Genomic DNA, 22,285 nt, shown 5'->3' on the forward strand with positions numbered 1-22,285 from the left:
ACGGGGGTACAACTCGACCGAACCAGAAACAACACACGTACACTCTATATATACACACCCGGCACAGAGGCCCAGCTTAATTTCGACGATCGATTTTGCTCACTGATCAGCCGTGCCTAGCTTAGCTTGCACGCCGTATTATATCATCCTCCGCGCCAACGCCCACCAAGGTTGCTAGCTCCACCAAGCGGTGAGGATCTGTTTGTTTTTCCTTCCTTTTTAAGTACATAAATATATATATTTGAACGTTGATTTCATATATCGAATGTTTCCCTATATTTGACGAGTTCTCCTAATTATCTTTTGGATCGCAACGATTTAGATCTGTGCTGTGTGGATATATATTATTCATGCATGTATGTGCGTGATGAGAGCTTAGCTAGCGTCGTGAAGGACAGGTTAATGTCAAGTATATGAAAACCTATTGTAATTTGTAAATATGTGCAAACTTAAGCTTTTAAATCGATGTCTTCATGAACATGCATTCCATGCTATAGCTAGGATGGTGCATGATATTAGGCCTCCTTTAGATCGATCGGAGGAATTCTAAAGGAAAATTAATTGGAGATTTCCCTAGGATTGGAGGTCTCGGTTACTACAGAATTGATCGAGTTACTATTCATGCATCCTTCGAACTGGAGGGAAAAGGTAAAGAAAATTTAGGGCATGTTTAGGTCGCGAAAAGAAAATTTTTAGATGTCACATCGGATAGTTGATTGGATGTCGGAAGGCCTTTCTGAACACGAATGAAAAAACTAATTTCATAACTCGCCTGGAAACCGCGAAACGAATCTTTTGAGCCTAATTAAGCAGTCATTGGCACATGTGGGTTACTGTAGCACTTATGTTAGTTTTTTATTTATCTATATTTAATGCTTCATGCATGTGTCTAAAGATTTGATGTGATTTTTTGGAAAAAATTTGGGGAACTAAACGGGGCCTAGACAAAATTTTCGTTTGGCCTTGATTTCATAGAAATTTCAGCATGCATTAGGACCTCTTGTTTTCTTTTCTTGTAAGAAGTCAAAGACATAATGCGTGTCGCTTCGAATGATCACGGTTTGAACACACATTAAGGAAACACACACACACCCCTATATACACTTCTTTGTTTAGAAAGAATATTGTGTTTTACTTTATTCTTGTATTCGAAACAACATTTCAATCCTATGTTTTTGCATGTACATTTCTATCGTATTTCTATGTTTTTTTATTGTTGCGTTCCAAAAGAGCCCTGTGTTTCCAGGGACTTTATAGGAAATTTGTAGGATTGAAATCCTATCTAGCCACTATCCTAATATATTAAAATTCTATTGAAAATTTTCCTATGGATCAAGATATTTTTTATAGGAATTTTGTTGGATTTGGCTAGACATTTTCCATAGGAATCCTTCATTTCCTTTTTTTTTAGGATTTCAAATATAAGCTCAAACCTTGGTTTTGATTTCCTTTGAGAAATCCAATACTATACACTATATATCTTTATCTTTCCTCTCAACTCTATCTAAATAATATCATCCCTATAATTTTACTATGAATTCCCTATGAAGTATTCAAACAACTTGTTCGACAAAATTTAGTGTTTCAATTTCTGGCGATTGTATATGCCATGACTTTCTATTTCTACATTTCTCCTGTTTATATATATTTTTTAATTTTTACGTTCCAACAGACTACTCATTTATTATATAGGTATAGGGTAACAGGCCTGTTGCACATGCCATGAGACCAATTTTAGTGCATTCTTTAACTAAGGGTGTTTAGTTTACGTTAAAATTGGAAGTTTAATTGAAATTGGAATGATGTGACGTAAAATTTGAAAGTTTGTATGTGTAGGAAAGTTTTGATGTGATGAAAAAGTTAGAAGTTTGAAGAAAAAAATTGAGAACTAAACCAGGCCTAAGATGGCAAGCCTTAGTAATTTCTAGCCACACTTTTGCTGCAACAAATTAAATTGGCCATAAAAACCAATAGTTGCTTTCAAGAACTCATGAAAAAGTCTACTGCCTTGATCGTTTTTCCATTGAACGGTCTGAGCGACCAAGATTCTTTTTGGGTGGTCATCTATCGTCTACGAGTGAACCAGGATCATCGGATCTACCGCACTCCCTCGTCAATTAAAAAAAATCAATATGTAAACGGTGTGGCAGATATATTAAAAACAATCTTTCTCTCTACCACATCTTTTTCTCTCTCTTCTTCTCTCCCCCACTCCTCCACGCCATCTCTCTCCACTCCCTCTCCTCATCTCTTCTACTTCCCTCTCCCCTCTCCCACTTCTCTTCTCCGGCGGCCAAGGCAGAGACGGTAGGAGCGAGCGGGCGGCGGCGGGCTCAAGCGCAGGCCAACAGTCAACAGAGGAGCGGCGCATAGACGGCGGCAGCCTTGCCCCGCGTGGATCTAGCGGCGAAGGCCCTCCCCCGTGCGCATCTGGCGGCAATAGTCTCCCCCGTGCTCCTCCGGTGGCGGCGGCTCTCCCCTGCACAGATTTAGCGGCGGAGGGGTAGTAGCGACGGAGATAGTGATGACGAGCTGCGGGTATTCGGTGACGGCGACAACGACAATGTCTTCGGCAGATGGGACATAGCTAGCTAGAGTTTCGAGTTCTGATTTGTTTTGGGATTGTGTGCCTGCCAAGAAAGAACATGAACTCGGTGGACTACGAGCCCCCACCCAAAAGAAATGCCAGCCTTGGACGCCAACTCTATGCATTCTTTTGAACACAGATTTATTAAAGTTAACATATACACTCTTTTTTTTATTGATCTCACTACTAGAATCCTAAGATTTGCCAAGCGTCCAAGCAAAAAATCCTACAGACCGTCAGGAAGATTTAGGTAGCCGACCGTTTGAAATTTTAATAAGGGTAGTTACGAGAACATTCGGCTATTTAGCATGTGGCCGACGGGATATATCAGTGAGTGAGAGTTATAAGATACCACTCGGAAATGGTTATAAGTGGCCGACGGGGTATATTAGTAACTGAGAGGTTTAATTTAACTCTAGAAAATTATTATTAGTGGCCGACGGGGTATATTAATAACCAAGGGGTTTAATTTAACTCTCGGAAATGATTATTAGTGGCCGACGGGGTATATTAGTAAATGAGGGGTTTAATTTAACTCTCGGAAATGATTATTAGTGTCCGACGGGGTATATTAGAAACCGAGGGTTCTCAATTTGACGGGAAAATAAACCTCTCGGTGAGAATAAGAATAACCGACGGTATACGCTCGGGAAATGTGTCGGCAAGAAAGAACCATGCGTGGTCTCTGGAAAAAAAGACCGACCGTAACCCTCGGGTACATGGTTACCGAGGGTACCCTCGGCAATATGATAAATTACCGACCACATGTGCGTGTTGCCGAGGGTAACCACTCAGTAATATGTATGGCCGACAGTTTTATAGGTGGCCGACCTTAAACCCCCTTGGTAAAAGTTAGGAATCTTGTAGTAGCATCTTGAAAAACTAAATCGGTATATCTTAAATTACCTAGATGCATATCGATAAATATGTAGACTACTATAATGAAAATAATTTAGTTTAGATGTATAATGCAAAAGATACTAGCTAGTTCGATCTGGAGAAAAAGATGTACATGAGGAAAGCATAAGAACATTCACAATACGATTCTATTATCAGATTATAGAAGAAAAATAAATTGTTATCAGATTATATATATTATGAAACTAGTAAATAACACTAATACCATATACTTCCTCCATCCTAATCTCCCTGCATCTTCTAATATAAGGGATTTTGACATTTTACTTACACTGTTTGACCATTCGTCTTATAAAAAAATTAGAATTATTATTTATTTTATTTGTGAATTACTTTATTATCTAAAGTACTTTAAGTATAACTTTTCATTTTTACATTTGCACAAATTTATAAAATATACTCCCTCCATCCCATAATATAAGGGATTTTGGAGGGATGTGACATCCTAGTACATTATATCTGGACAGGCTCTCCATATAGATGTATTTTACTGGTTGTGTCACATCCCTCTAAATATTCTTATATTATGGGACATAGGAAGTAAGATATTTTAGTTGAAAGAAATATATCTTAGTATTATGAATCTTACGCAAACACTAGGATATATCTTATCGAACCAAAATCTCTTATATTTTGAAGTAATATACTTAGGCTGTGTTCACCATTGCTTGTTCCCAAGGAACAGTGCGCAACGGGAAACGGAGTGGTCCATTAGCGCGTGATTAATTAAGTATTAGTTTTTTTTTCAAAAATGGATTAATTTGATTTTTTTAAACAACTTTCGTATAAAAACTTTTCGCAAAAAACACACCATTTAGCAGTGTAGAAAACATGTGTGAGGAAAACGAGCTTGGGAAAAGGGGCATCCGAACACACGCTGTGTTTAGATTTCAACCTTTTTCCTTCAAACATCCAACTTTTCTGTCACATCAAATGTTTAGACAAATGTATGGAGCATTAAATGTGGAAGAAAAAACCAATTACACAGCTTGCATGTAAATTGCGAGACGAATTTTTTGAGCCTGATTACGCCATGATTAGCCATAAGTGCTACGGTAACCCACATTTCCTAATGATGGATTAATTAGGTTCAAAATATTCGTCTCGTAGTTTATAGTTCAAATCTATAATTTATTCTGTTACTAGTCTATGTTTAATACTTTAAATGTATTTCCAAAATTTGTTGGCACCGAACAAAACACAGCCACAGCCTTAAAAGTCACGAGAGCTATGATGACGGTACGTGTTTGCAGACTTGGAGCACGTCCCATCACAAGTGTCAAGTCTCCAAAGGGAGTGGTGTTTCTTTTTTCAAACCGATTGCTTTACTGACGTCAAATATTGTTGACCCTAGTACCAGTGGCAGGTCGTGTTCGCATAGTGCACGCGCTGGCGTGGGGCTCTCGCTCAGGCATGTACATCCAGCTGCAGATGCATTGAATTAGAGGGTGCTTACATGTACTGAGTGTAAAGTCTCAGCATATCACATCGGATATTATATAGGATATGACATGAGATATTTGGGCACTAAAAAAACTAATTACAGAATCTGTCAGTAAACTATGAGACGAATTTATTAAGCCTAATCCATCATTAGCAAATGTTTACTGTAGCACCACATTGTCAAATCATGAAGCAATTAGGCTTAAAAGATTCGTCTCGCAAATTAGTCGCAATCTGTGTAATTAGTTATTTTTTAGTCTATATATATTTAGTTCTTCGTATAGGTATTCAAACTTTTGAAGTCATAGGGCGTAAAATTTTTGGCAGGGATCTAAACAGGCCCAAAGTTTTGGCGTGCACATCGAGTATTATATAGGGTGTCGCATAGGGTGTTTGAGCATTAATAAAAAAACTAATGACATAATCCATCATCAAACCACGAGATAAATTTATTAAGCCTAATTAATTCGTCATTAGCAAATGTTCACTGTAGCACCACATTATCAAATCATGGAGCAATTAGGCTCAAAAGATTCGTCTCACAAATTAGTCGTAATCTATATAATTAGTTATTTTTAGCCTATATTTAATACTTCATACAGGTGTTCAAACATTCGATGTGACATGGTGTAAAATTTTTGCGTGGGAACTAAACAGGGCCTTAATCGACAACGAGATGTCTTACTCAGGTGAGTTTGCGCGCGACCGGTCGTTGCTTGGTTAAGGCGGCGTTCTAAACAGCTAGTTCACCTTATCTATTCCTCGTTTTTCATTAGCATACTTTTTAAACTACTAGATGTTGTATTTTGTGCAAAAACTTTCTATATAAAAGATGCTTTAAAAATCAAATAAATTCAATTTTCAAAATTTTATAATTAATATTTAATTAATCATATGCTAATCATGTTTCTCGTTTTACGTGTAGCTAATCAGCAAACCCAATAGCCCGAAAAGAATGCGGCAATCACTTCAACCTACTAAATTCTCTTTTAGCTAAAAACGTATTTTTTTAATCTTTTTATGACTTATATCTTCTTAATCATATATTATTTTTATGATCTATTTGCACCATGTACTTCCCTTAAAATATGTGACAAAACAAGATGATCTTGAATATATTCAAACATTTATGCAACCTTGCTATGTAATAGAAGTAACTCTCTATAGTATTAGAAGTAATTACGTCATGATTGAGTTGAAATAAGAAACTATATGGAGTAAATTCACAAGCAAAGTGTAGAGATGATTTTCAAGTAAATACATATATTCTTTATTTTAAGTAATTACTGTATTATTTTTTAAAAAATATAAGTCATCAAAAGACTCTATAGCAAAAAGAAAATGTACTAATGCAACGGTAGTTAGCCTCGATAACATACACTTGAATCAATATGACAGCTAGCAGATAGCGTGTGGTCTGTTTTACTTGCAAGTGGTCTCGTGTATTTGTTTCTTTGGTTAGTACAACATCCACATACCACATGTTTATATCTCAAACCATCATCAATTGATCGAAAGATAAGAACAAATAAAGTGTATGCACTGAATAAATTTTACCTTTTCTCTACGCATGATCCAAAGATGTCATCCTAGTAAGTTTTCTATGGTCTTTACAAAGTTCTAAAAAAAGGGTCTTTACAACATTTTTTTTAAAAAAATAAAAAAACGGGTGGGGAAATTTTGGCACTATTACGAAGAACTAAATTTGAAAATATACTTTTCGTTTAATTTTGACCGCGCGGTCTCGCGCGGCAACAGCGTGAGACCACACGGTATCGCGGAATGAAAGAGCTGAGACTGAACGGTTCGGTCAAGCAATCAGCGACACTGTCCAAAGGGCTCCATTTGATTAGTAATTAATTACTTGATTAACAATTAAATAATAATAGTTAGTGATTAATTATCCAGATTAGTGATTAATTAATTATTAATTAATCGCTAATCAGGATAATTAATCGCTAATTAAATCGGCTAGGAATGGTTTCGCTCTTTGCTTGTGCGATAGCGCTGATTGCTTGAGCGAGACCGCGCGGTCTCGCACTTTCACTGTATGATACCGGCCACGATGTCATTTTCACGTCATTCTCGTGCAATGGTTGTGCGAGACCGATGGTATATTTGTACAAAAGATTTTGCATCCTGAATATTTCTAACAAAAAAATTGAATGAAAAATATATTTTTAAATTTAATAGGAATTTGTACCTGTGATATTTTATTTTTCGTAAAATGTTCCCTTACATTATTCCCATGTTTTATATAATTTCAAATTTTGTTACAGCATCAAAGGTTATAAAATTTTCAAAATGCTTGGGAACTTCCAAATTAGTTTCTAATGACACACAAATCGAGACCTCTGGGGAAGGAAGGGGACCAATACAGCATAAAATGGTTAATTAATAGATAGGATTATCATAAAAAGAACAACTTTGTTTTAAATTAATCCTGATATATATTATTTATATAATTAAAAGACTACCCAGAAACTATGACAATAAATGTAAATATTTATCTTTAGGTTTTATATCTAGCTTGGGTGAAAATTTCGTTAATAACGTGCAATTCACTCATCTTAATTTAAGGTATGTAAACTCTAAATATTCTTATACGAAAGTTTTAATAATTCATGTGTATATATAGGTGAAGAGGTAGCAAATCTGTAAACAGGAGAAGTTAAACCATCCAAGTACAATGCCAACTGATCTACCGGTACATTTTCTAGAAGATATTACGAAAAAATTCTCCGATCACCAAATAGTTGGTAGTGGTGGCTATGGTCAGGTTTACAAGGTTTGTGAGATATGATACTCATATCTTTGTTTCAAGTGGTATCAATAATGAACTCCGATAACCCACTTACGGCGTACCCTTGTAGTAATACATATTAATGAAATAATGAGATCGAAATACAACTGCAACAGGGAGTGCTGACAAATGGGACAGAGATTGCCGTGAAGAAGCTATATGACTTGCGAGGACTTGATGATGTGCAATTTAGCAATGAATTCAGCAACCTTATGAGGGTGCAACATAAAAATATCGTACGATTTATAGGCTATTGCAATGAAGCAAGACATGAACTCATGGAGGTTAATGGGGAAGATGTACTTTGTAAAATGATATACAAAGTTCTATGCTTTGAATATCTGCCGCGTGGAAGCCTGGAGAATTATCTGCATGGTGAGTATGGTGGTAATTTGCGAACTCTATCCAATTATTTAACATGTAAACAAAAAAAAGTAATCCTCACATTTCAAGAATATTTTTTGCCACTTTAACAGAAGAGTCTCGCGGGCTTGATTGGTGCACACGCTACAAAATAATTATGGGGATTTGTGAAGGTCTTAGTTACCTTCATGGAGGATTGGAAGAACCAATTTTGCATCTGGACCTGAAACCGGCCAATATACTTCTAGATAATAACATGGTGCCAAAAATAGCAGATTTTGGGGTATCAAGGCCCTTCGGTGGCTCGCATACACATACCACTAAAGTTTGCGTAGGTTCAGAGTAAGTAGAGAGGACGTCAAGAGATATGTCCTCTTTCTTTCTTATTAGTACTAACCGAATGATATGGTGTTTGTTTAACATCACTGATGATATGATGCAGGTACTACATGGCACCAGAATACTTGGCACAACGTAAAATATCAAATAAGAATGATATATTCAGCTTAGGTATTATAATCATCCAGATAATGGTGGGACATAAAGGCTACTCAAAATATGGCGAAATGTCATCAACCCAACAATTCGTCGATCTCGTAAGAAATTACCCCCTCTATTCTTGTTTATTTATCATTTTTTACAACAAAATTTGTTTGCAATTTTTTTCATATTATTACCCCTTATCTAATAATAATTTCACCTCCACCAACCCATCAATGTATTCACTCTGTCCCAAAATATAACAAATTTTAGATATGAATCTAGCCAAACAGTTTTCCTTGTTCAGATTAGTAGCTAAAAGTTACTCCCCCATCTATTTTTGATAGTCATATTTCTTCTTGTCACAATGACCAAGGATAAGTAATTCTACTTATCATCCATTTAAATATGCTACTAGTTATTCATCGTAAACAAGCAATTCATTATATTTACATTTCTCGATGCTCATATAACCAATCTTAAGTGGAAGAATGGAGAGCAACGCATTAAATACGAGAAAGTCATTAAGATGGTAGGTGGTTAGATTGAAATATGCCTATCAAAAGTAGTTTTTTTAATTTAAAAAAATACCTATAAAAAATAAATGGAGTAAGTACTATATATTTTAGGATCCAGGGAGTACTAGTTTAAATAATCATATCAATGCCGAAACTAGCATATTGTGCAAAAGTTATGATTACCTAGTTATTTGTGCCTAGTCAAAAGTGACCAATAAAAAAAAGGCATAACAAGCACGGGTCTTTTGTAGCTGGAGAACTTTCCTTTCAAAGAGAGATGTCGTCCATCCCAAGTAAAAAAGAAGTGCATGGCTAGCGGAACTTGTCTATTCGTAGGTTGTGTTCTTCCCCTGCTTTTCCAACTCACAACTCTTGTATTTTACACGCAAATTTTTTAAATTGCTAAATTGTATTTTGAAAAAAAATTCTATGTGAAAGTTGTTTTAAAAAATCTTATTAATTCTATTTAAAAAAATAGTTAATGCTTAATTAATCATGCAATAATATATGCTTTGTTTTGCGTAACGGGGAGGATAGGTTGCCAACCCCTCTCGTAGCTTTAGGGTAGTCTCAACCCATAGTGTCCATAAGTAGTGTCTATGGTGCCATGTCAATAAGACATCACAATAGAAACTACACTTCATAACCCGTAATTTCTTAAAATGGGCCATTAATAAATACATCATCTCTCTTCTTTATCAATCATATTTATTCTTCATCTATTATGAAGACACTATTATCTCCCAATACAAAACTTGATAGTGTCTAGTGCATAGGTTCTCGTGTTGAAGCTGTATCTTGCATGAGACCCAGTTTCTTTCTTTTTTCACTCTCTCTCTTAATTAATATAGTGCCACATAAGTTAAAAGTCCTACATGCCAATGTAGTTAATACCATAGACACCATCCTAGGTGGAGGGTTGGGACTGCCCTTAGAGCACCCGCAATGGTAAAGTAAGGTGCTCTCTATAAAACATGTGCATCTCAGCAATAGACTAGATTAATAGTAAACCACCTCAATAGTATGTCTACATGGGTATCTATAGCTTTCTAATGCATTGCCTCGTTTTTCTCTATAGACTATCTCCAGGTTAGTAGATAGTTTTGCTCTCTCTCTTCATTTAATCTCTTCCATGTAGGAAAATATACTAACATGGATATCTTGTAGAGAGCCCATTGCGGGTGCCCTTAGAAGAACAAGTTCAGTTTTCATCTAAGCAGACACCATGCATGCATGGCGGAACCATGTCTATGTGTACTCAATCAACAAATGTATTGCTCATATTTTGATTCGTAGGTTGCAAATAATTGGAGGAATAGGATCGGGGACACATCAATGCACGCGAAAGAAGAGTGCCAGCAAGTGAAAAAATGCGTTGAAATAGCTGTACGCTGCGTCGAGGTTGATAGACACAGCAGACCTGCTATAAATGACATTATCCATGAGTTGAAACAGACAGAAATTTATACTAGAGCCGTGTCGTCATCACAGGACCAGGTATGATAAATTCATAATTATGACGATGATTGAGATGTATGTATATGTTAGCTTTGCGGGAGGCGGGAGATAATAAATACTCAATTCCATTTCTAATTGATCCACACATTTTATAGAAGTACATGAAAATCAAGAAAAGCCAATAACTCTCCATACTATATTTAATTTGGTAACAACTCGATCAATGCAGTGCACTAACAGACCAAGATATTTATTATTCTCACACAGAGATATTGAATAAACTTAGTGAATGAATACTAATATGATCATCATTTGAAAATAACATAAAAATATATGATGATCAATTGGGAATATTAGAGGAAGTAGTTATTTAATGCCACATATATAAAGTCAGTGAAACTATTTCCACAATCATAAAAGTCAGTGAATGCAAAAAAAAAATTCACTCAGAAATATAATACATACTCTACTTGCCATGATTGAAATCCTTATGTTTACAAATACGTATGTGTACATCCTTGGTGAAATGCCAGAAATATTATACCTACTTTGTACAAAAAAGAACCATAAAAACTAATTTTGGTGGTAAGTACTATCGCATAAGGGTGAAAATGATACATATATTTCTGACCATACCGATACCATTTCATAAAACTAATGTAAAAATGATATCATTTCCGATCGTTTTCATTTCTAGCCATATATAAAATTTAGATTTTTTTCTAACTTTTATCAACATCATATCGAAGTTGATGCTAAATAGTTAAATTCATGAATACCAAAAATTTACGACCATACCATGACCGATTCCATAAAAGTAATAAAATAATGACATCGTTTCTGATCATTTTCATCCCTACTACTGCATGAATTGATTACATTTCACAATTGTGGACTTGCATTCACCATTGCATAGGGTGAAAATGGACGGGTATTTCCAGATAGCTTGCCCGATCTGAGACTCGCGGGAAGAATATGGAAGAGAAAATAAGGATTCCCGATACTATCCAAGTTTGAATTCGAATCCTAAAAAAAATGGGTTATGATACAAGAAGACTTGTATCCACTCATATGTCCCATATTATAGAACACATATGAAAATCTATTACAAGTCCACCTACGGACATGCATGATAAAAGGATTGGTTAATCACTATTTTACGAGCTCACGTGCAATATTGTATAATTTTCCCGTAATTTATCTCTTTTGACACTATAATTGGTTCGTTATATTTAATATTTATGAATTAGAGATGCAAATAGATATCCGTACCCGAAGCCGATTCGAAGGAAGTAATATTGGATAGGATACGGGATGAGTGATATATTGTCCGACACTACCCATTTCAGGTTCCAAATTTAAAGTAAAATATAGGTTAGGATATCCGAATGCTATAATCCAATCGTACCTGCCCATTTTCACCACTACAATTGCACACTAAATTTCCCTTTTTATAATGATTGATAAGTGTTAAATTCCTATGGCAAACAGGCATGGGTATGTTATTCTATCGTTTATTTAGGATATGAGATCAAGTGGTCTATATAGATGGGTCCTACAACAGGTGATATTAGTTGTGGTACATACCCAACAATGGTATGAACTTGTTAGGAAATAAGGTGGGCCCCACAGATATAAAAATATCACCTAATGCTAGCATGTAGGAGAGAGTTTTGAGCAAGCAAGGTTGTCAGTATCGGGATACTTGTTAGTATCGTTTTGCTCAAAGTAATATCGTATCATAGGATCGTATCGTAGTATCGGGATACTATGAGATTTTCTTTTTTTAAGTTTAATTAATATTTATATTAATTATATGTAGCCATTCTATATAAAAAAATGTAGTAATGGTATATGTCATGCAAATATAGGCATTTATTAAGAGAAACCAAGTTGGTTTTGATATATTTAACTGATTTTTATATAAATTTAAGCATATTTATTTATATTATTTTCATACCATGTTATTTTAAATAATATTTTGTAGTATCGTAGGGATCGTAGAATCGGGATACCACCTAAGATTTCGTAGGATCGTGTACTAATGAATAGTAGGATCGAGATACTATGAAAATTAGGATACTAGGTGGGATCGGTATCGTTTCGGCTTGGTAGGATCGTAGTATCGTAAGATACTAGGATACGTATCGGGATACTGACAACCTTGTGAGCAAGTGAGCAGGAGAGAGAACAGAGATGAATTATTTATTCCTTATGGGTGGTCCTTATACCTAATGCTAGCTCATCATAAGGTCATCTATAAAGATTAATTTCATAATGTATACTACCCACCCTAAAGCCTTAATTGGTTAAGACCCCCTTATGGCATACATTGTGGATGTTTTTAGAATAATCCTTGTGTAACTCGGTCCCCTTAGCAAGCTATTGGCCTGGTTTAGTTCCTAACTTTTTCTTCAAACTTTCAACTTTTCCATTACATTAAAACTTTCCTACACATGCCGTGTTTAGTTCCAAACATTTTTTTCAAACTTCCAACTTTTCCATCACATCAAAACTTTCCTACACACACAAACTTCCAACTTTTCCATCACATTGTTCCAATTTCAACCAAACTTCCAATTTTGGCGTGAACTAAACACACCCACACACAAACTTCCAATTTTGGCGTGAACTAAACACACCCATTGTTTATTATATTAATAGTTACCAATAGTATCTTTGTGAACTATGCATGCGTCCATATGACATTACCATTTTTCTTTTGAAAGCCTTCTCTTCTCAGCTACTACATACACCCCTTATTGTTTGCACTAACCAACGTCAAAGCTAGAAAAAAAGGGAGGAAATATATATATATATATATATATATATATATATATATATATATATATATATATATATATATATATATATATATATATATATATATATATATATATATATATATATATATATATATATATATATATATATATATATATATATATATATATATATAGGACACTCATATGGGGCACCATGGTGCCCGGGCACCATGGTTTCAAATGCACAAAATCACTCAAATTTTTCAAAATTTTCAAATTGTGAGTATATACCTAGTTATAAGAATTCGATTCATACCTATACCTATCAACAAAACAACTCAAATTTAACTTTATTTCACAATCCATGATTACATACCTAACTAATTATATGTATGGATGCTATATACCTAGAATCAAAATCTAACAAAAACAAGTTCAAATTCAGTTCAAACTTGCTTTCAACTAGTTAGTAAAGTAGTTAATATTAATACCTAAATAATTGAAAAAGTTTCATGCTCATTTGAATTGGGTATATACTTAATTTCAACAATGGTGCCCGGGCACCATGGAGCACCAAACAAATTTACTCTATATATATATATATATATATATATATATATATATATATATATATATATATATATATATATATATATATATATATATATATATATATATATATATATATATATATATATATATATATATATATATATATATATATATATATATATATATATATATATATATATATATATATATATATATATATATATATATTGGACCGGGATCAAAATTCTTAGCCCTACTGTTGATTGCTCTAGGATTTCCTTTTCCCCCTAAATCTTCCCCTAGCTGAAAGTTGAGGCGTTATGATAGAAGTACTCTTATATTTTACACTTCTAGTAGTTCATTTACACACGAAGAACAACTTTTTTACTAACCAACCGAGAACGAATCAGTGAAGGAAGTAATTTTGTTGTTCTCTTGTAATGGGACATTTATCTACGGGACAGTCAAATAATTCTAAGGTAAAACCCTGCGCTGTTACGGGAATTTATTATGATAACAATAACTAAAAATAATGTAAAAATAATGTGTAAGATAACTTAAATAACATAAGCTTATATAAACATGATTTTATATAAGTTGATGCGATTTAAATTTAAATAGTATGTAGAATAAAGATTCAAATGTAAAAGTAAGATGATATGGTTTGATGAGAGAAGAAAAGAAGAGAGACAATTTGAACCATTGATGTGATATGACTTAATAAGATAAAAGAAAAATGACATGAACTAAGTGAGGATGAACTATATATAGTATATAGGATGTTATAAAAAAATAATGGAGAGATATATTGAAATATTATGATTATGTGGGATGATTTAACATGCTTACATTTAAAATCTTTAAAATTTAATAAATTATTAAATTATAGACAATATAGCATGTTTGTATGATGCTTAAATGTAATAATTGTTAGTGAATAATGATGTGTCATCTTTGCATGTATTCTTGAGGAAGCAGTGGGTTATAACTTTGTAGTAACAGATGATTGGTCTGCACGACACCATTAACAAAATTACCAATAAATAATTCCTTTAAATATTTATATACATAACTTCTATTTTCATATTTGGTGTTCACAATGTGTTTTTTTCCCCTTGATGGCTTAACACATAGGCTAAGGTAGCCAAGATTGGGCTGTGGGGTGGAGCTGGTGGTTCCAGTCACTATGACATTGAGGTGGCACCCCGCCGGTTGGAAAGCTTGATAATTTCTAGCGGTGAGGTCATCTACTCACTTGAGTTCTCATACATTGACCACAGTGGGCAGCAGCACACATCAGGCACATGGGGCGGCTATGGCCCAAATAAAGGGAACAAACGTACTAAGGTGACTATGAATCTTATTATTCAATTCTTGCATTTTTCTTTTAGATAAAATGATTGGTATACATTCATTATCTCTGCACACAACTAGTGAAATTTATAATAGGTTTACTAGTAGTATTATGTTATTTTGAAACTTTTCTTGCAGATTCAGCTTGGTCTTATAGAGTATGTAACGGAAGTTTCTGGGACAATCGGACCATTTGATAGGGCACCCGCTGGTGTTATTACATCGCTTACGTTTATCACTAATAAGGGAAGCTACGGACCTTTTGGAGAAGTAAGAGGAACTCCTTTCCACATCCCAGTGCAGGACAATGGCAGCATTGTTGGCTTTTTTGCACGTGCTGGGTGGTACGTGGACGCTTTTGGTATCTATGTTAACCCTAAGCAGAAAACAGTAGAAGACGATGATGATGAGGTGATCAATATATATATAACTTCTAAAATGAGAAGTTGTTTCCATCTATCTATATGTGATTTTATTTTTTTTCTCACTTTTATCGAATGTTTATATACTCGTTAGGATTCCCTCGCGAAGATTGGGCCATGGGGTTGGAACGGAGGGAGTCATCGGGACATCAAGGTGGCACCACGGCGTTTGGAAAGCGTGACGATTCATAGTGGCAATGTCATCGATTCACTTGAGTTCTCCTACAGTGATCGTGATGGGCAGAAGCATTCGATAGGCCCGTGGGGCGGTCTTGGTGGAACCGCTTATACGGTGAGCACTCCATTTGTCAAAAAACAAAAAAAGATCGGATGTGACGTCACCTAGTACAAAAAATCTAACCACGTACTTCCTTCGCTAAAAAAAAACAAACCTAATTAAGATTGGATGTGACATAACCTAATACAATGAATCTAGATAGATTGTATAGATTCGGGAGTACATGCTTAACTCATTAAAATGTATTTTACCAAGCCCACCAAGTTCTAGTCCATTTTTCCTATTGCTGGATTAGTATTTTCTTTAAAAAAAAAGAAACTTGTCACCTTATACTCCCTCCAATCTACGATTTTAGAGTGTTTGTAAATGCTTGATAAACTTTTATAAAAAGAAGTATTAACATCTATCACTTCAAATAATAAACTATAAAAATGATACATATCTCATATCAAATAATATAGTTCTCTTTATAAATTTAGTCAAAGTTAGGATATGCGTTAAAAGAGTGTTTCGTATGTGCTCATAGAGTTAGGATATGCGTGTGAGTTAATAGAGATAACTATGTATGCGTTGTGAGCGTCTATATTTATTTTATTCTGTGTTTCTAAAAGAATAATCTAGGGACGGAGGACGATTTAAATTTATCTTCCACGAGACTCGACGTAGAGCAAGCCTGATGCAATTTTATTTCTTACAATTTTTTTTGTCCATGCAGATAGAGCTTGGCCCTTTGGAGTTTCTAACTGGGATATGCGGGACCATGGGCCCATTTAACGAGGCACCGGATAGGGATGTCGTCACATCACTCACGCTGATCACCAACGCCCGTAGGCGCGGTCCATTCGGACGAGGCGGAGGAAGTCCTTTCCAGATCCCGATGCGCGGCAACGGCAGCATCGTCGGCTTCTTCGGCTGCGCGGACTCCTTCGTCCATGCCATTGGCGTCTATGCCAACCCCCACCTGCAGGAAGCACCGGCACCACAGGTACAAATGACAGAAAGGATCGGGCCCGACGACCCGACTCAGGGCACAGGGTTTGGTTCAGTCTAGATATGGCACGGCTCGACTGGTGTCCAAAGCCTCATGCCGGCCCGGTCAGATTGTTAGGCCGTGACTAGGCCTCTGTCTCGGCATGCTGAGCTGGCTCGGCACGGCACAGCCCAAAATAGACTTATTTTAGCCTTATAAGGCACGGCCCGAAGATATAAAGGATGCAAGAATATACTTATTCCAGGTATATAAGATACGGCCCAAAGAGATGAGGGAGAAAATAGATTTATACCGAGGAGCACTGCAGTCTTCTGTGCATTCGTGCCGGCCCGGTACAACCCGAGTCTTATTGGGTCGTGTCTGAGCCGTTGGTGGGCCTAGACTGATGTTTAGGTCAGATTGTGCTGGCCCAACTGATCTCGGGTCAGAGCCTGGTCGTGCATTGGCTGGGCGGGGCCAGACAGCCTATTTGGCCATCAATAACAAGAAGTATAGGCATGACTAGCACTACAATTTGACATTCTGAACATAGCTATTTTTACCATTATTCTTTAGAAAAATAGAAGGAGTGTCACAATTTTCAGTATTAAACTTATAACTTGTTTGGTAACTCGAGGGAAGGGGATTGGGAGTTTACACGAGGGAATTGATGATGAGATTAAGATGTGAATTTGATTCTTAATCCCAATATCTTGTTTGGTAGAGGTGATGGAAATTAATAGGGAGTTTAGTTGAAGATTAAGTCATTATTAAAAACGGATGGATGAGATTTGCTTAGAAAAAGTAAAGGAGGAATTCCCTCCCAATTACCTGCCCCTACCCAGGTATTGAAAAGGAGGGAGTTCCTTTCTCAATTCCCAATCTCCATCCCATCAAAATTCCCATGTCTCCCAACCAAACAAAACACTTAATAGTCTCATCCCTCTAAACTCCCAATCCCTCCTAAAAATTCTCTCCAACCAAACGGCCGTTAATATAGCAATGCATGTGATACCTAGAGATATAAGTAGCGTAAAATTTTGCTGTTCCTATCTATCTCATTCCTCTGTGCTCACACACTAATCCTTCGTTTTTCTTCATTTTTGGTAAATTAGACTGGGCTTACCAGGATTGGGCCATGGGGTAGAAGTGGAGGTGAGTCCCACTACGTCGATGCACCGGAGCCACATCGTCTAGTGAGTGTGACTATCCGTAGTGGTGACGTCATCGATTCTATTGAGTTCTCATATGCCGACCATGACGGAAGTGAGCAAGTTGTTGGTCCATGGGGTGGTCCTGGTGGCAATGCGTATAAGGTTAGTGGACGAATATATATATTTTTTCAATCGGTCTGTCATCGATATATACTCTCTCTGTTCCTAGATATTTGACGTCGTTGATTTTTTTAAACATGTTTATTAAATCTTATTCAAAAGTTTCTGAATAAGAAAAACGGTTAAACATGTTTAAATAGTCAACGGCGTCGAGGGATAGAGAGAGTATATACATTTATCTTGGGGTAGAATGTAACGTACCCCATTGCATTGTCTCTCGCAGATTGAACTGATGCCTCTGGAATCACTTCAGGGGATCACCGGAACGTTCGGTCCCTTGGATGCAGCGTCACCTGACACAGTCGTCATTACCTCGCTCACGTTCTCCACGAACCAATGCCTCAGCTACGGGCCGTTTGGGCAAGGCGCCGGAGGCGGAGGGACTCCATTCACGGCTCCGGGGGAGAGCGACGGGTGCATTGTCGGCTTCTTCGCCCGCGCGGGGTGTTACCTCGATGCGCTCGGGGTGTACACTCGCACGGACGCCCAACTTTACTAGCTCTTGTCCTCTGTTCGCTACTTCGCTGTTGTTGTATCCTGCTTAATTTTCAGCTTCTTTATACTGTGTACTGCATCTTCTAGCTAACTAGCTTGGTTGTCGCCTGCTACCTCATTCTGTCTCTAAAAGACCTTTATGTTTAGCTATGTGTTGCATCTGGAACAAAATATTTGAAACTTGATTTTTCAGATCGGATATGTCAAATACGTGTGATGGGAAATAAGAAATTGTCTTCCGATCGAGCTATGTAGCGTTAGCCTGTGCGCTGTAATGCTGTTTGATTTTTAGCATATTTGTAACGCACGTTCACATGCTTGTGAAAAATGAGAGGTTGGTGGCTAGAGGCCTTGATAACGCTGTTTTCCGATAGCTATTGCTGTGCCAAGCTTTACATCATCAGGTATTACTAACACACAAGCTATCTTGTAAGAAACAATAATGCAACATGTTTTCTGCCAATAAATAGTTTTCAATGTATGATGTTTGTCAGGAACCAACACGATTAATACAGAGGAAAAGGGAATTCAGACAACTATAATTTTGCTCCAATCCAACAGGGTTGACCCTTCCGTCGCCACCGAGCTGCCAGTTCTCAGCTCTTGCTTTTGTGCTACAGTTCATTTTTTGCCGATACATCTCTCGACCACTTTCACCATCTCCCTCACACATATGCGCCACTCAGCGGCAGAGGAAAAAAAATAGATGTGGCTCATGGCAAGAGCTAGCACAGAACAATAATAAAGGAGAAAAACAATCACGCTGCACGATATTGTAGGACATAACATTGTGACAATCATGTTGTTCATTGTGACAATCATAAAAACAATCAATGCCAAGACCATTCTCTTCCTCATTCTTTCCATTTTCTGGTTTTTTCTGCCTTGCTCCTAGGCTTCCTTTGCAACTTGCTCCTGCCGCTGCGGCTTTGCCTGCCGATGGCAGCAGCCCGTAGCTGCGCCCTGCGCCGAGCGCGCCTCTGCCTGCTTGCTTATCGGCGCCAATAGCAGAAATCTCAATCTGTAAACTATATAAAACCATGTAACTTGGTCACACGATAGTATAGACCCAAAAATTTTCATGTTTACGCTTGTCGTGGCAGATGTCTGGGCCTACTTGTCATGGCCGTCACGCTGAACCCTGTTGGATTGGAGCAAAATTATAGTTGCCTGAAGAGGACAAGGCGGTAGTTGCTCCGGCGAGAAGCCTGCTCGGCGTCGCGGGTGTCGTCTTCTCCACCATGAACGTGTGGCGCCTAGACCAGGTGGCGCTCGGGCGGAGCTGCACGGGGGTGTTCCTAGGCAACGTGGTGTAGAGCCATGGCGAACTCGTGAAGGATGCTGGTGCAGGGGCTCACGTCGCACGGCAAGCCGCCGTATGTCCGGCCACCGCCGAGCTCGCTGGGTCTCCCGGCCCACGGCAAGTCGGCGTCGCATCCTCAGCAGGTGCGAGTTAATCTCTGGGTGTCGCAGTGTGCACGTAGTCTGACAGAGTTTGGCACCTGGAGTTTTTTGTTCTGAATGCTTCATCGCTTTTCCCCTTTTTTTTCAACGAAAAGTCCATCCATTTATCCCAAGATCGATCAATGGCAAACCAATTAGGAGGGCCTATGTCCCAAGATAATCATTCTTGCAAAGTTCTTTTATGCTTGGAATACTGCTTCCTTTTTTCCCGAGTTAGTTAGAGGCAGAGTGTGTCCATTGTCCACAGAACATCTGTTTCATCACACACAAATGCAAATTGACACATAGGCCCTCCTAAAGACCAAGATTAAAAAGGGGGCACGCAAAACAAGAAAGATATTAACCTGTGATTAATTAAGTTTTAATTATTACAAATTGAAAAATAGATTTATCTAATATTTTAAAACAATTTTTATGTATAAAGTTTTTACATAAAATATATTATTTAGTATTTTGAAAAATGTACTAACGGAAAATGACGAAAAATCTGTACAGAAGAATTAATTCCACGTTCTACCAACCTGTCAACGTTACAGTTCAGTACAAACTATAAAATCTATAAAATCACATGACACTTCGACAAGTAGTTAGGAGCTTTGCAAGTTTTCTCATTGGATTAGAAACAATCATCCAATTTCCCCTTGATGTTTTCATAAATAAGTTGATATAATTGTCAATGATAATCATATGCACATTTCGATAGTGGGGGAGAAGAACATGAAGATTGTTAGAGTTTGTGCCGAATATAGGTACAAAATCGGTTGCAGTTTAAAACTTATAGTTGCACTAGACATAAAAATAGAGTAAAAGTCGAACTCTACTCTGGGAACAAGCATGGCATTCAATCTGAGTGATTTCCTCAAAGAACAATTGATTTGTCCTATTTGGTGGATCCTTTTTCTTCTCAAGAGATAGATGATTTGGTAAAGTGGACGCCTGTTGATAAAGCTCCTGACCCTGATGGTTTTAATGGGTATTTCTTGAAGAATTAAATGTTGGCCCATTGTTGCCCAAGATTTTTATAGTCTATAAATTCTTCTTTCATTTCTTTAGTACCAAAGAAGATAAACCCAGAATCAGCTAATAATTTTAGACCCATTTCCTTAAGAATATAAGTCTCAAACTTCTAACTAAGGCTTTAGCTGATAGATTACAAGGAGTGATCACTGATTTAATTCACCAAAATCAATATGGTTTTATTAAAGGCAGAACAATACAAGATTGTTTAGCATGGGCTTTTGAATAAATTCATCAATGTCAGCAATCAAAGAGAGAAATTGTTATTATAAACCTTGATTTTGAGAAATCTTTTGACTCAATTGAGCATGAAGCAATCTTGATGATATTGAGACATATAGGTTTTCCTGCTAAATGCTTAAACTAGGTAGAAATGATTTTTAACTCAGCAAATACTTCAGTTCTTTTAAATGGTGTACCTGGAATATCCTTCAAATGCAAAAGAAGGGTCAGACAAGGGGACCCGTTGTCTCCACTTTTGTTTGTTCTAGGGGCTGAGTTGCTTCAATAGAGTTTTAATTTCTAAGCCTATTCAGCCTGATGAAGAAAGTGACTTTCCAATAATTCAGTATGCTGATGATACTATTATACTTAGGAAGGCTGATCAGAAGGATTTTTTTTTTGTCTCAAAGACTTAGTTTGTACAAGCTTTAATAGTTATTGGACATTTTATATCTGATTTTATAGTTGAGGGGCAACGTATGATACTCGACCAACAGTTAATGGATCCAAAGTGAACGTTTCCCTTAGAAGAGGGCCTAATAAGGTCTATACATGCGCTTCAGCTTTTTATGCGGCCGAAGGGCTTTGGGCCTAGTGGGAGGATTTTTCTTTGCCAACTCTGTGACAGTGAGTATGATTTTCATACTTAAACCGCAATACTAGATACAACGGGTTCCTCAACTATTAAAACCGGTGCAATATTGGTCCCAGGACAGTTTGGATGACGGTTTTTAGCTGTCGTGGCACCCACGTGGCTAATTTGAATTGGTCTTCATCTAACGTGGCATTGACGTGGTACATGAAGCAAAATTTAATAGTTTAATATTAAAACAAAAATTGTGGACCCATGTGTTAGTTAAACAATATGGTTAACATTTCTTCC

General features: G+C 36.7%; 1 protein-coding gene across 3 annotated transcripts; it reads left to right on the forward strand.

Moving 5' to 3' along the window:
- The first annotated feature begins 71 nt into the window (after window positions 1-71).
- LOC4335589 (uncharacterized) lies at window positions 72-18,891 on the forward strand. 3 transcript variants are annotated; one of them, XM_015781129.3, is made up of 12 exons: window positions 72-190; window positions 7,587-7,736; window positions 7,868-8,126; window positions 8,228-8,456; window positions 8,557-8,710; window positions 10,409-10,609; window positions 15,022-15,234; window positions 15,379-15,651; window positions 15,757-15,954; window positions 16,616-16,885; window positions 17,986-18,186; window positions 18,428-18,891. In XM_015781129.3, the coding sequence occupies exons 2-12, from the start codon at window positions 7,638-7,640 to the stop codon at window positions 18,701-18,703; spliced, it is 2,373 nt and encodes a 790-aa protein (XP_015636615.1). In that variant the 5' UTR covers window positions 72-190; window positions 7,587-7,637; the 3' UTR covers window positions 18,704-18,891. The 3 variants fall into 3 exon arrangements, with proteins under 3 accessions (XP_015636615.1, XP_066165395.1, XP_015636618.1); XM_066309298.1 differs by having other exon boundaries at window positions 18,458-18,891; XM_015781132.3 differs by lacking the exon at window positions 7,587-7,736.
- Window positions 18,892-22,285: the final 3,394 nt, after the last annotated feature.

The sequence above is a fragment of the Oryza sativa genome, chromosome 4 (assembly GCF_034140825.1).
Source record: "Oryza sativa Japonica Group chromosome 4, ASM3414082v1".
Classification (NCBI taxonomy): domain Eukaryota; kingdom Viridiplantae; phylum Streptophyta; class Magnoliopsida; order Poales; family Poaceae; genus Oryza; species Oryza sativa.